This window comes from Chaetodon trifascialis, chromosome 5 (genome assembly GCF_039877785.1).
Source record: "Chaetodon trifascialis isolate fChaTrf1 chromosome 5, fChaTrf1.hap1, whole genome shotgun sequence".
Lineage (NCBI taxonomy): Eukaryota > Metazoa > Chordata > Actinopteri > Chaetodontiformes > Chaetodontidae > Chaetodon > Chaetodon trifascialis.
In genome coordinates this window covers 696,294-709,370 of record NC_092060.1, presented here as the reverse complement: position 1 = coordinate 709,370, position 13,077 = coordinate 696,294, and the positions used below count along the sequence as shown (strand labels likewise).

The 13,077-nt window shown below is 41.4% G+C and overlaps 2 protein-coding genes across 3 annotated transcripts in view; both read left to right on the top strand.

The window, feature by feature from the left end:
* Window positions 1-13,077, top strand: part of rnf103 (ring finger protein 103) — a 452,442-nt gene that overhangs the window by 211,944 nt on the left and 227,421 nt on the right. The gene's annotated exons all lie outside the window — the stretch shown is intronic.
* atoh8 (atonal bHLH transcription factor 8) overlaps window positions 1-13,077 on the top strand; it is a 35,618-nt gene that overhangs the window by 3,574 nt on the left and 18,967 nt on the right. For both annotated transcript variants that reach the window (XM_070962740.1, XM_070962739.1), the window contains exons 2-3: window positions 86-241; window positions 2,034-2,225. In XM_070962740.1, the coding sequence (XP_070818841.1) occupies window positions 86-241; window positions 2,034-2,225 (348 nt within the window). The remainder of the gene's footprint in view (window positions 1-85; window positions 242-2,033; window positions 2,226-13,077) is intronic.

Sequence of the window (13,077 nt, the reverse complement as noted above, 5' to 3'; positions counted from 1 at the left end):
TAGCAAATTGAGTAAAACAGAAAGGAAAATGTGAGCTTTGTAATTATGTTCTATACACTGAGCCTCTCCTGTCTTATACTCTAAGGAGTCTCCCAGGAAGCGGGTTGGGGTGAGCGATGATGGACCCGGGCGCCTTCCAGAGGTCAAAGCCATCCAGCAGACCAGGAGGCTACTAGCCAACGCCAGAGAGAGGACCCGTGTCCACACCATTAGTGCTGCATTCGAGGCCCTGAGGAAGCAGGTCAGACTACACTGAAAACACACATAGAAGGCAGAATCACTGCACAGATGTGTTGATGATGGCCTCAATACACAGATGCTCACTCTACACTGCAGGAAATAAGACAAGAAATAACTTGAATTTATACTAAAGTCTATCATTTTCCATCCTTAATTTTTTTCTCATTTTTCTGTACATAAGTTCACTTACTTTATGATTTCAAGCACTGTATAATGTTCATACTGACCAGGATGGCCACATACAGTGCAGCAGTATAACCAGCGCAAAAGAAAGAATGGGAGATCTAAGATCTAAAGGCACCCCTGTACAGGAAGTACTGGACCAGCTCTAAAGGGTTAGATTCTCAGTCCTACAGAGTTTTACCGTAATAGGTTGTTAATGAGAACTATTAAAGCTGGTGGCAAGAGACACATCCAGGTGCCTACCCTGTGTCCTCTGACACTGCACCTGACTGAATAGTCCTTAAGTCAGGAACAAAATATCAGTTAATGACAGCTCTCCTCTAAATGATCTGGTATGGGGCAAGGATGAAATTTTGTGGCTAGGGATAAGCCCCAAGGGTCTGTTCTGTTCATTTTGCAGCATATTTTTCAGATTTAAATCTCTTAGTGAATAATAATTGAAAATTGATTAGTTGAAAAATCAATTAGTAGAAAAATCAACAATTAGAACATTTAAAAAGCTGTAGTTAAATCATTAATCATCTAATTGAGAGTGAGAGAGAGTGGTTATCTGGCCAGTACAACCTCCTTTGCGATGTCACGTACTCCTTCCCTTGAGTTGGCTTGAGGTTGTAGAGATGTAGGAAGAAGAAACTTATTCTCTCTTTTCTGACTTTTTCATACCCTTCTCTCTTAATCCCTCCTCTTTACTGCACATGTCCTGTGTAACATGTCCACATGTAATTTTCCAGTAAACTTTCGGCCCTTGTCATGGTTTGGTATAGCCCACTACTCACAGCCTACATGACTTCCTCATTTAGGTGCGTACATGACTTCCTCATTTTTGGGTGTTGCTTAGTCAAAAATTACTCACTTGATTCCACACCCAAGATCGTACATTTTTTTCATTAACTTAGCTCAGCTTGCAAAACCTTGTACTTCATTCTGTCACTCTTATTCCTATGATTTCATTACATTATTTGGTTACAGTAACAGCGGCTAAAATTCAATCATTGTTGTAACTCATAATATGAAAATGCTCATGTGTATTACATTACCATAGTAGGACAGGGTGATAAAAGTCCTTTTACTCACAGTTCTTATGTGTGTTGGGGGAATAGGGATCTCAACCTCTTTCGACACTCTTTATTATCAATTAGTAGACTTCCTAGAGTTAAAGAGCGTTGGAGTTAAAAAGAGCCTCATAAGTCTTCTGCCACCACTCCATAAAACTCTATTGTGATCCATAACTGACAGAAACATGAAAGAGCCATGCTGTTGCCATGCTGTTGCACTGGATGACATATGTTCCTTTCTGTTCCTTCCTTTTGTGAGGAAAACAGCAGACAGTTTTTTCTTCTCAGTTCAGTTTCTCAAAGCAAAGGAGTATAAACACAGAACTGAACCAGCTCAGTTACCCCTGACAGTTTATCATAAATAACATGCAGCTGTATTATATACATATGTTTTTATGTTAAGCACATTGAAATTCCCCTGGAATTAATGAATGAATATAAGTAAATAGCCTTATCCTTTTTCATATTCCAGCAAATTGTCAGTATGCCAATCAAGCATGCTAAAAATGTCCTCTGCCCATCTCACTCCTGTCACTCATTTTCTTCTTTATCCAGGTGCCATGTTACTCCTATGGGCAGAAGCTTTCCAAGCTGGCAATACTACGCATAGCCTGCAACTACATCCTGTCACTGGCACAGTTGGCTGAGCTGGACTACAGTTCTGACCACAGCAGTCTGAATTTCTCTCAGTGTGTGGAGCAGTGTACCAGGACCCTGCAGGCTGAGGGCAGGAGCAAGAAGAGGAAGGTGAGGCCGCACTCATTCTCTATATGACAAACATTCTCAAATAGTAGGCTTTATTCCTAATTTCCAAACTTTAGCACAAATGCTGTTTTTACATGCTAATCAATTACAATCATTTTTATTTTACTGCTGTTTTGTTTGCTTTTATGATTTTTTTTAAATTATTATTTCTCATTATTTTATATCCAACACACATCAAACTTAATGAACAAAACAATAAAAACCTAAATGGCCTGAGGCATTATGGTTATGAATTTTCTGTCTATCTGTATGTACGTCCGTACATCCTGTTCTTGTGAACGCAGTATCTCAGGAATACCTTGACGTAATTTCTTCGAATTTGGCACAGATGTTTATTTGGACTCGTGAAATGATCTGATTAGGTTTTTTGTTGTCAATAGTCAATGCCACTGTGACCCTCATCATGAATGTAATATCTCAGGACTGCCCAGAGGAAATTTCTTCAAAATTAGTAGAAAGTCCACTTGCACTAAGATGAACTGAATAGTTTTTGGCAGACAAAGGTCAACAGTGAAGGTCACTGTGACCTCTGTTTTATTCTCATGAATGCAACATCTGAGGAGTGCCTTGAGGAACTGCCTTCAGATTTGGCGCAAATGTTGACTTGGGCTCAAGGATGAACTGATTCGATGTTCATAGTCAAAAGTCAAGGTTACTGTGAACTCACATTCATCCCATTCTTGTGAACATGACATCTCAGGAATTGAGGGAAGGAATTTCAGTACATCTAGTACAAACCTGCACTTGGGCTCATGCCTTGGCTTATTAGAATTTGGTGTTCAAAGATCAAAGATCACTGTGACCACACACAACATAGGTTTGACCATACCTCAATAATTCATACTCTAATTATGACAGAATTTCACACAAATGTCTCATTGTATCAAATGATGAGATGACATTTTATATCCAAATGGTCAAAGGTCAGCTTCACTCATCATCATTCATCAGAATATTCTGCAAAAAGCATTTTTCTGGTCATTATTAAACACCATAGCTCAGAAACAGAAGACATTGTGACCATATTACAAATTTAGTTGGTTATTGAACTGGTGACACGAATCTTGGGTGCCCACCATGGAACTGTGGTGATTGAAAAAGTCCTCTTTGCTTCGGGGTTAAAGATGTTTAAGAAGCATCCATGTTCAGAAGTTGTTTTTGCAGGTGGTTGACACATCACAAACACCTGTACAAATCCAAAAAACTGATTCACCTACAGCTCACCTACAAACTCACATATCATTTGGTGTGTGGTGTTGTAAAGAAAATATATTGCTACTTTCCGTTATTTGGTCCTCCGGCCTTACCCCAATGCTTGTTTGCACACTAATTTGTTCCTGTTTAATAAGTTTTAATGAAAGAATAACTGCAGTTCATCTGTTACATGACATTTGTGCTCCAACATTCTCCAACACTTTTGCCAGGAGAAAGTGGGAGGGGCTGCATGTCCATGTAGGGGGCACTGTATGTGTGACTAGTGCTAGGCGGTATGACCAAAAATGTATATCATGATATTTTTGAAAATTATAATGGTTTCATGCTATATGAAGGTATTTTTTTTCTTTCTTCTGGAAGACAGATGATTTAACGCAGGTATGTCCAGGTGCTCATTTGGGTGCATCCGGGAAGAGTACCGTTATCTCGTCCAAGCATACGGGAAAAACTCCTCTGTTGAAAACACTTTTTCATCCTTTTTTCTGCTTGCTATTGTTCTCTGCTGTGTGAGCTCCACCTCCTCCTCTGGTAGCTGGTTTCTGTCTGGGCTCGTGATTTCCCATCTTGTTTTCTGTATTTATTTTAATTTTCCTTAAACTTGAAAATTAGAATTTTTGGCTGAAATGGACATTTAAAGACCTATTTTATGGGCAAATATTTAAAAGTTGTGGATGACCCTTGCGACCTCTGATATTTCACGGATACACTCTGCTCTGGCCTACTGACAGAAAAAGCCTGCTTCAGCCTACCAATAGAAAAGCCTGCTGGCAGCTAAAGCTAACTAGCACCAAGATGCCTCCTTTCTCCACAGATGACCTCTACAAACTTCTGCAGCAGGTTGCAGTGTTGAAAACTAAAGTTCAGCATCTGGAAATAAATGCAGAAGTGAATGGACTTTGTTGAAATGACAGCACTTTGCCACTGACTCAAAACATTGGACTGGAGAATGCTAACATCCAGCTAATTAGCTGTGATACAGCTCCCTCGAAACTAAAGGGCTGTGTACCGGGTAATAAATCTGCCAGTATTAGTCCTCCCTGGAATGCTCTTGGGGCAAAGCCCAGGGGTAAATCAGCCAATATGGGGAGACGTCCAACGGGTAGAACCCAGCGCCCAGAGATCTGTGATGCGACAGGCTGGCCTGCGTTATCATCCTACTCAACACCTGTGCAGAGTAAGACACAGCCGTGGATAAAAGCTAAAGGGAAGATGAGCAACAAAGCTCCCAAACCAGCTAGTGTGCAGTTGCGGTTTGCTCCACTACTGCAGGACCCTGGATCTCCAACTGAAAACCTGGATAACTTCTCGGACTCACAGAGAAGGGTAAGGCCTGACAGGAAGTCAGAAGGTAGAAAGCTACAAGGAAAGCTACTGACTGGTCCTGAGACTCTGGTTGTTGGTGATTCTGCTATTAAAGATATGGGAAGAATGTACAGCAAAAACACAAAAGTGTTGTGCTTTCCTGAAGATACAGTCCAAAATCCAAAATCCTCAGTATTGTTGTAGAAATTCCAACTCTGAAATACATTGTACTGCACACAGGGGCAAATAATATTGCAAAACGACAATCTGAAGTGCTCAAATAAGATTTAGGTAAACTGTTAAATGCAGTGAGCTCTCTGAATGCTGAAGTCTTCTTCAGTGGGCCTTTACCACCAGTCAGAGGAGGAGGAGAGAGATTCAGCAGATTGTTGGCAGTAAACAGATGGCTTTCAACTGCATGTGATGTCCACTCAGTGCATTTTATTGACAATTTCAACTTTTTCTGGGACTGCAGACATTTTTTTTCAAAGGAGACGTACTAGACAAGTCAGGAGTAAAACTTTTTGCCTCCAACCTATCTTTCTTCCTGCATCACACTGTTACCACTCCAAAGGACAAGAGACAAGAGGAATCCAAACAAAAGCAGCAAACACCAAAACATGAAGGAGAACCAACTTCCCCCCTGCCTGTATGCTCAAACCATGAGGGATGCCAGAGCAAAAAAGGGGATGCTTCATGTCCTCCACCAGAGGCCACTGCTTGTGAGGATTCACTGACTCTAACCACCAAAACTCCACCTAGGTCACCATCTCCAACCACTAAAACTCCACCTAGGTCACCATCTCCAACTGCCCAAACTCCATCTAGCTCATCATCTTCACTGGATATCCCATCACCCTCCTCCCCCTTGCTGGAGTTTACTGACCAAATGAACAAACTTGTCAGCACTGGTATCAGACTTACTCCTCGCCCATCTGGGATCCTGTCCCCCCAAATTCCACCCCGCCCCCTACAACCACCCTGTCCCCCTCCACCACCACAGCACCGACGGGCACCACCTCCACCCCTTCCACGGCTTGATCTGAACCTACTCCAGTCCCCTAATAAGAGCCCAGCACAGCCACCTATTTGTGTTGGTAACTGATGTGTTCTGGGTCCAGCTTTTAAGGCAAATGTTATGCCTGACTTTTCCAAGGAAAAGCCAGGGCCCATTGTGCCGGAAGCTTTATTGATTCATGTCTCAATAGGTAGGAGGAGAAGATCGGTCCATCTCTCCAGAAACATCACATCATCGAATTTAACATGTATTCCATGTCAGCCACAGTATGTTCTAAAACATGGGGATGTTGGACTTTTTAGCACATTCAAGTTAGCTCTTTTAAATGTTAGGTCTTTAGCAGGCAAATCATTCTTAATCAATGACTTTATCATCAAGCACAAGCTTGATTTTATGTTTTTAACTGAAACTTGGTTAGGACAAGATAACAGCGCGGCAGTTCTCAACGAGTCAGCCCCTCTGAATTTCAGTTTCATACAGTAAGTGAAGTAAGAATGCATAAGAGAGGAGGTGGAGTCGCCATGTTATTTAATGATAGCATTCAATTCAATAGGGTCTCTTATGGTCAGTTTGAATCTTTTGAATATGTTGCCATTCAATCAAAGTCTCCCTGTCGATCAGTCTTCGTAACCATCTATAAGCCCCCAAAATACAATGCAAAGTTTCCCGATGAGTTTGACAATCTGTTGTCTGTTGTTTGTATTGACTTTGACTGTGTTGTGTTAGTGGGTGACCTCAACATTCATGTTGATAATCTCAAAAATGGATGTGCTAAAGAACTTCTAAACATCCTGGATCATTTTGGCCTATCTCAGCACATAACACATTCAACACATAACAAAGGGCATATATTAGATGTGGTTATCTCCAAAGGGCTTAATATCTCTGAGGTTGTGGTGACGGATGTTATTCTTTCTTATCAGTACTGTGTGTCATTTAAAATGGCCACACCTGCTATTCTAAACAAAAGTGGAACAGAGGTAATCAAAAAGTGTTATATTAATGATAACACCTGTGCAGTCTTCACTCAGTCTTTTACACCATCACCAACACTGCCCTCAGCTTCAACTGATGACCTTGTAAATAGTTTCAGTTCCAAAGTTATGACTGTTATTGACTCCATCGCCCCAATTAAGACCAAATTTTGTCAGGAAGGAAAAAGGCACCTTGGAGAAACACCACACTAGTCAAAGTCCAGAAAAGAGTCTGCAGACAGGTAGAGCGCAGGTGGTGAAAAACCAAACTCCAGGTTCATTATGAGATTTACAAAAACAGTCTCCACACCTATAACCATGAACTAAAGAAGGCAAGGCAAGCATTCTTCTCAGAGATTATGAACAGAAACTGTAATAATGCCCGGACTTTGTTTTCTGTTGTGGATAGACTGACAAACCCCACAGCATCAGTCCCTCCTGAGTTGCTATCCAACAAGTCATGCAATGATTTTGCAGCCTTTTTTACAGATAAAATTTCAAGGATAAGACAAACAGGGTAGCATGGTGGCACAAGTGGTAACACTGTCGCCTCACAGCTAGAAGGTCCCCGGTTCGAATCCCGCTGTGGGTGCTGATGGCGTGTCCTCCACCATGTCTTCAGTGCCTGCTGCTCGAGGAAAAAGGGGGCCTTTCTGTGTGGAGTTTGCATGTTCTCCCCGTGTTCACCCTAAATAACCCCCACTAAAAACATGCAAGATCACCTGACCAACGGTGACGAAAAAAGGATGGGTCTGGCATCGGCTGGCAGCTGGCAGCCCACCGCTCCTGGTCTGCCGCGGAGGAACGACGGACCGAGGATGGGTCAAACGCGGAAAAAATTATTTAAAAAATTGTACAGTCTCCTCCTCCCTGTAGCATGTGTGTGCTGTGATGAATAAAGTACAAATCTTAATCTTAATCTCTTAATCTTAAACAGTGTGCAGCTCCAGCTCAGGCAAAATGATAAATGTTTTCCAGTTCTCCAGTTAATCTAGCACATTTAACCTTCTAGATCATACAAGGCTGACAGAAACTGTATCACAGTTAAAATCCACAACATGCTGCCTTGATACTCTGCCAACAAACTTTTTTAAAAATGTTTTTAATTGCATAGCTCCAGATGTGTTGCAGATAATAAATAATTCTCTTCAGTCTGGTCAGTTTCCCCAGGCCTTGAAAACTGCAGTAATAAAACCTCACCTAAAAAAGACTAATCTGGATGCTTCAGTAATAAGTAACTACAGGCCAATATCAAATCTTCCCTTTCTAGGAAAAATTATTGAAAGGGTTGTTTTTCAACAAACGCATGCTTTCATGATGCAGAACAATCTTTTTAATGCATTTCAGTCTGGATTTCGTCCACACCACAGCACTGAGACTGTACTTATCAAAGTTTTAAATGACATACATCTGAATAATGATGCTTCCAAAACCTCAGTCTTAGTATTATTAGATCTCACTGCTGTCTGGAAAAGTGGGTGGGACTTACTGGCACTGTACTACACTGGTTCAAATCCTATTTACAACATAGAGACTACTTTGTGTCAATTGGTGAGCATGTGTCTGAACGAAAAAAGATGATGTGTGGGGTACCACAAGGGTCCATTCTCGGACCACTTCTTTTCAATATCTACATGTTGCCCCTAGCTCAGATTATGGAGCATCATAGTATTTCTTATCATACTTACACAGATGATACACAACTTTATATTTCTGTGTCGTCACATGACAACAGTCCCTTACTTTCACTGAGTGAGTGTATTCATCAAATCAATGAGTGGATGTGCCAGCTTAAGATAAGACAGAAGTGATTGTATTTGGTCCCAAAAATGAAAGGTCAAAGATCAGTGCTCACCTTAACTCCATGTCACTGCCAACAACAGATAAAGCCAGAAATCTTGTTGTAATTATTGATTCTGACCTGAATTTCCAAATCAGCCTACTAACACCTGAAAAATATAACCAGAATTAAGGGATCTCTGTCCAAAGAAGACAAGGAAAAACTTGTTCATGCATTCATTTTCAGTAGGTTGGACTATTGCAATGGAGTCTTTACTGGCCTGAACAAAAAATCAATTAGGCAACTACAGCTGATTCAAAATGCTGCTGCACGAGTCCCTACAAACACCAGAAAAATGGACCATATCACACCAGTCCTCAGATCACTACATTGGCTTCCTGTGAGTCAAAGAGTAGACTTTAAAATCTTACTGTTGGTCTACAAAGCATTAAATGGTCTAGGACCAAAATATATCCCAGATTTATTAACACCATATGAAGCATTCAGACCTCTCAGGTCATCAGGGACAGGTCTATTGTGTGTTCCCAGAATGAGAACCAAATAAAGTGAAGCACCTTTCAGTTATTATGCTCCTCACCTGTGGAACAGTCTCCCTGCACACCTGATGTCTACATCAACTGTCAGCTCTTTTAAATCAGGGTTGAAAACATTATTATTTGCTACAGCTTTTACTTAAAGTAAATATATTTGCTGTTTTTAATTTTCCTTTAATTGCATTTTATTTCAATTTTTCTATTCTCTTCTCATCTCTCTCTTTCTTTCTTTCTTTCTTTGAAATGTATGATTTTAATGTATTTTTATGCTTCTGTAAAGCACTTTGAATTGCCTAGTGTCTGAATTGTATTAGACAAATAAATTTGCCTTGCCTTGCCTTGCCTTGCCTTATCTCTCATAAAAGGACGAAATGCAAATAAAACCATAAAATAACACCTCGGGCTGGTCAACAGAGTCCTCTGTAAGCGTTCTGCCTATTCATGTGTAAATGAGACGGAGTGGTGAAAACTAACTGCACAGTTTCACCGGTCAATAGCTCAGCAACCTATTTTGATGATCTACACCGCTATCAACCAGTCAGAGTCCAGAGATTCGAGGGGCAATGCCAAAATTCACCATGGTACCACCAATGACGATCCAAAAGGAAGAAACCCCAGAGATAGGTTATCGCATGAAGAGCGCTCCCTCCACTCTAGAAACCCCTCCTCTTTATGTAAACAACCAGGACCTTTGTGATTGATCTCAAACTAACGCAGCAACTAACAAAACAGCAAACTTTATGATTTACTGAAGTTTTTTTTCTGCTACTCTTTGGCTACTAGCTTGCTGATTTTCCATCGCACAGACAGAGGCAGGCATCTTCATGATCAGCAGACTCTCTGCTTTCATGTGATACCAGGCTTGTGTGGTTTGCGTTAAGTGGTGAAAGCAGCAGATGCTCTAAATTGGACATATGCTATTTTCGTCTTTTTGTTACATGTGCATATAATTTATTTCTGTATGAATATGTTTCAGCTGCACGGTGGCGCAGCAGGTAGTGCGCGTGCCTCACAGCAAGAAGGTTGCCGGTTCGATCCCCGGGTCAGGCGGGGCCTTTCTGTGTGAAGTTTGCATGTTCTTCCGTGGGTTCTCTCCGGGTACTCCGGCTTCCTCCCACAGACCGAAAACATGCTCATTAGGTTAATTGATGACTCTAAATTGTCCGTAGGTGTGAGTGTGAGTGTGAGTGTGAATGGTTGTTTGTCCTTGAATGTGGCCCTGCAATCGGCTGGCGACCGGTTCAGGGTGTACCCTGCCTCTCGCCCATTGTAGCTGGGATAGGCTCCAGCCCCCCGCAACCCCGAAAGGGATAGGCGGTATAGATAATGGATGGATGGATGAATATGTTTCATTTGGGTGGCAATGCATATGTTTCATTTGGGTGGCAATGCTTGGTAGAGGCTTTTAGCTGAGTTTCCCCCTGTCATTCTGATATGCAACAAGTTAAGATTGGTGCTTCCTAGTGTGAGTATTGATCATCTCAACTGTGGGCGTCTCATGCTGCCCCCTTTACAGGCGGCGCTCATATTGAACAGGTACAAATTGGGAATTGCAACTTGGCTGAAGTATTTTCTGCTCGGTATTTCATACCTGGGATCCACTGTCTTGATCATTTGCCTGAAGCCTTCTTTTTCTGCGGTGTTAGGCGGGACCATGTCTTTGGCTAGGTGGATAGTGATAGAGTTTGTAATCTTGATCCATTGTTTACTTTGTCGTAGGGAGTCCCTCTAGCAATGCGCCTTAAAGTGACATTTAGCTCGGTTTTTCTTTTTCTTTTCTCACATTACCTGCTGATGTGGAGGTGCTGATACCGATTCTTGATATTTCAAGACACAAATTGCTCCTGTTGCTGTGACAACTTCCCGACAACACTTGCTTTTTTTTTTTTTTTTGAAACCAAAATAACCCCAAGCAACAGACACGGCTCCTCTTTTTGGCACAAGTTCTGCTGTGTCATCATGTTCTACTAGTTCTGCAGCTTCGATTTCGGAACTTCAGTGTCTATCCCATCCATCATCACTGTAACGTAACACCAGAGTAATACAGTTTACCCTCACCACGGCCCCACCCCATGCATGTTTAGAAGCGCAGCATTGAAAACATTTCCATCTGAAACAGTGTCGCGCGGCGCAGCATTCCAAACGTTGTATAATCACATACACTGGTGTGGCGGTATATTAAAAATTCACAACAAAAATATACACTGATATTCGGTGTGAACTGGTATACCGCCCAGCCCTAACTGATACTATGGAAAATGAACAGTGGTGGTGTTTTAAACTTTCAGTGTTAAACCTGCAATGTGAAACTTTTGTCTCCCCCATCCGGCAGTGAGAGTAATTACAAAAACACTGAGAGCATGCTTATGATGCCATAGGCATATCCCTATCCCTATTTCTGTTGCCTATTCCATCGTTGCGGTTGCTTCTCTCCTTCACTTCTGGCAAACCAATATTTGCTGGTTTTTGTAAAACGGATCACTACCAGGGGTCAGCACAGGAATCTCTCCACAGGCATTCCACTACAAAGCGAATACAGAGATTTACTACTACCAAGTTTAAACTACTTGCTTGCTTGGTTAAGTGTAGACATCAAAACATCAAAACTACTAGGTTAGGTATATGAAAAAAATGTTCACTTTTGGTTTCTCAACAGACACAAACCCTGGTCTCCTGGGTGAAAGTCATCTGTTTTACCCATCCTTCTCCATCCTAAATTGGTACCAAACAGTTGGACTAATATTTCTGACAAGACCAGAGAGGGGCATGACCAAAAGTGCCCACTGAATACATCCAGCACTTGTGGTTAAAATAAATCTATTTCAAAGTTAGTAACTTAGGATGAAAAGCCTCATTTTTGATGTTCAATTGCAATGTACAGCTCTTACATCCAGCTTCACACTTATGCAGTTATGTTTCTCTTTTAGATGTAAACTTGCTGGAGGCTTTTTCCCTTCTTGCTTGCTGTTCCTCTCTGTGTGCATATGTGTCTGTGTGTCTGTGTGTGTTCTCAGAGTCCCAGACACCAGATGTTTAGAGTGGAAGGGAAGTGGTGCTGGCGCCACGAAGGGCAGAGGGCAGAGAGAAGGCACGCGAGCTGAAACCACACACACACACACACACACACACACACACACACACACACACACACACACACACACACACACACACACACACACACACACACACACACACACAAAAAACTCTTGGCACATTCCCCAGCAGCCTCTCCAACACATTCCCCCACTCTGCCTCTCCAGGCCATCTGCTCCAACATACTTTGAAACAAGGAAGGGAAAAAAACAATCATCATCAGCCTGTCTGACAGCAGCAGCAGCTGATGAAAAGACAGAGAGAGAGAGAGAGAGAGAGAGAGAGAGAGAGAGAGAGAGAGAGAGAGAAAGGGTTGGTGTGGGGCTTGGAGATAAGCTAAGATATAACTTAATTGATCCCACGCCAGGGAAATTATGTTGTTACATACAGCAAGAATAAATAATAAAGGAGGATATGTAGAAAATGAACAAAGGTACAATAAAAAGGAATAAAAAAATAAGAAAATCAACTATATATGTACATGGTATACAAAAAGTGTTTTAAAGTAAAGTTGCCTTTAGAAGGATGGGGCTGAGTTTCTCAATGGAAACTTTTTGAATTGCACATGGTAGGATATGGATAATGAAACAGTGTTTTGTACTGTTGCACAGCAGAATGTAACACGGTAGAAATAGGCACAGTAAAAATACATGTAATATTGCACAGGATATTTGCACAGATAAAGTGGAAATTAGTAAAACATTAAATAATAAATAACTCAGTAGTGCAAAAACGGTAGGTTTGTGATGTTGCAATGTGAAACAACATAAACACAGTTCTGTGTTTTCTGAGTCTGAATTTGGCAGTGGGCAGCATTTGTAAACATTAAAAAGTACTGGAGACATGTACAAGAAGGAGCAATTGTAGTGACTTGATTTCGACTAAATAAAAAAACCTA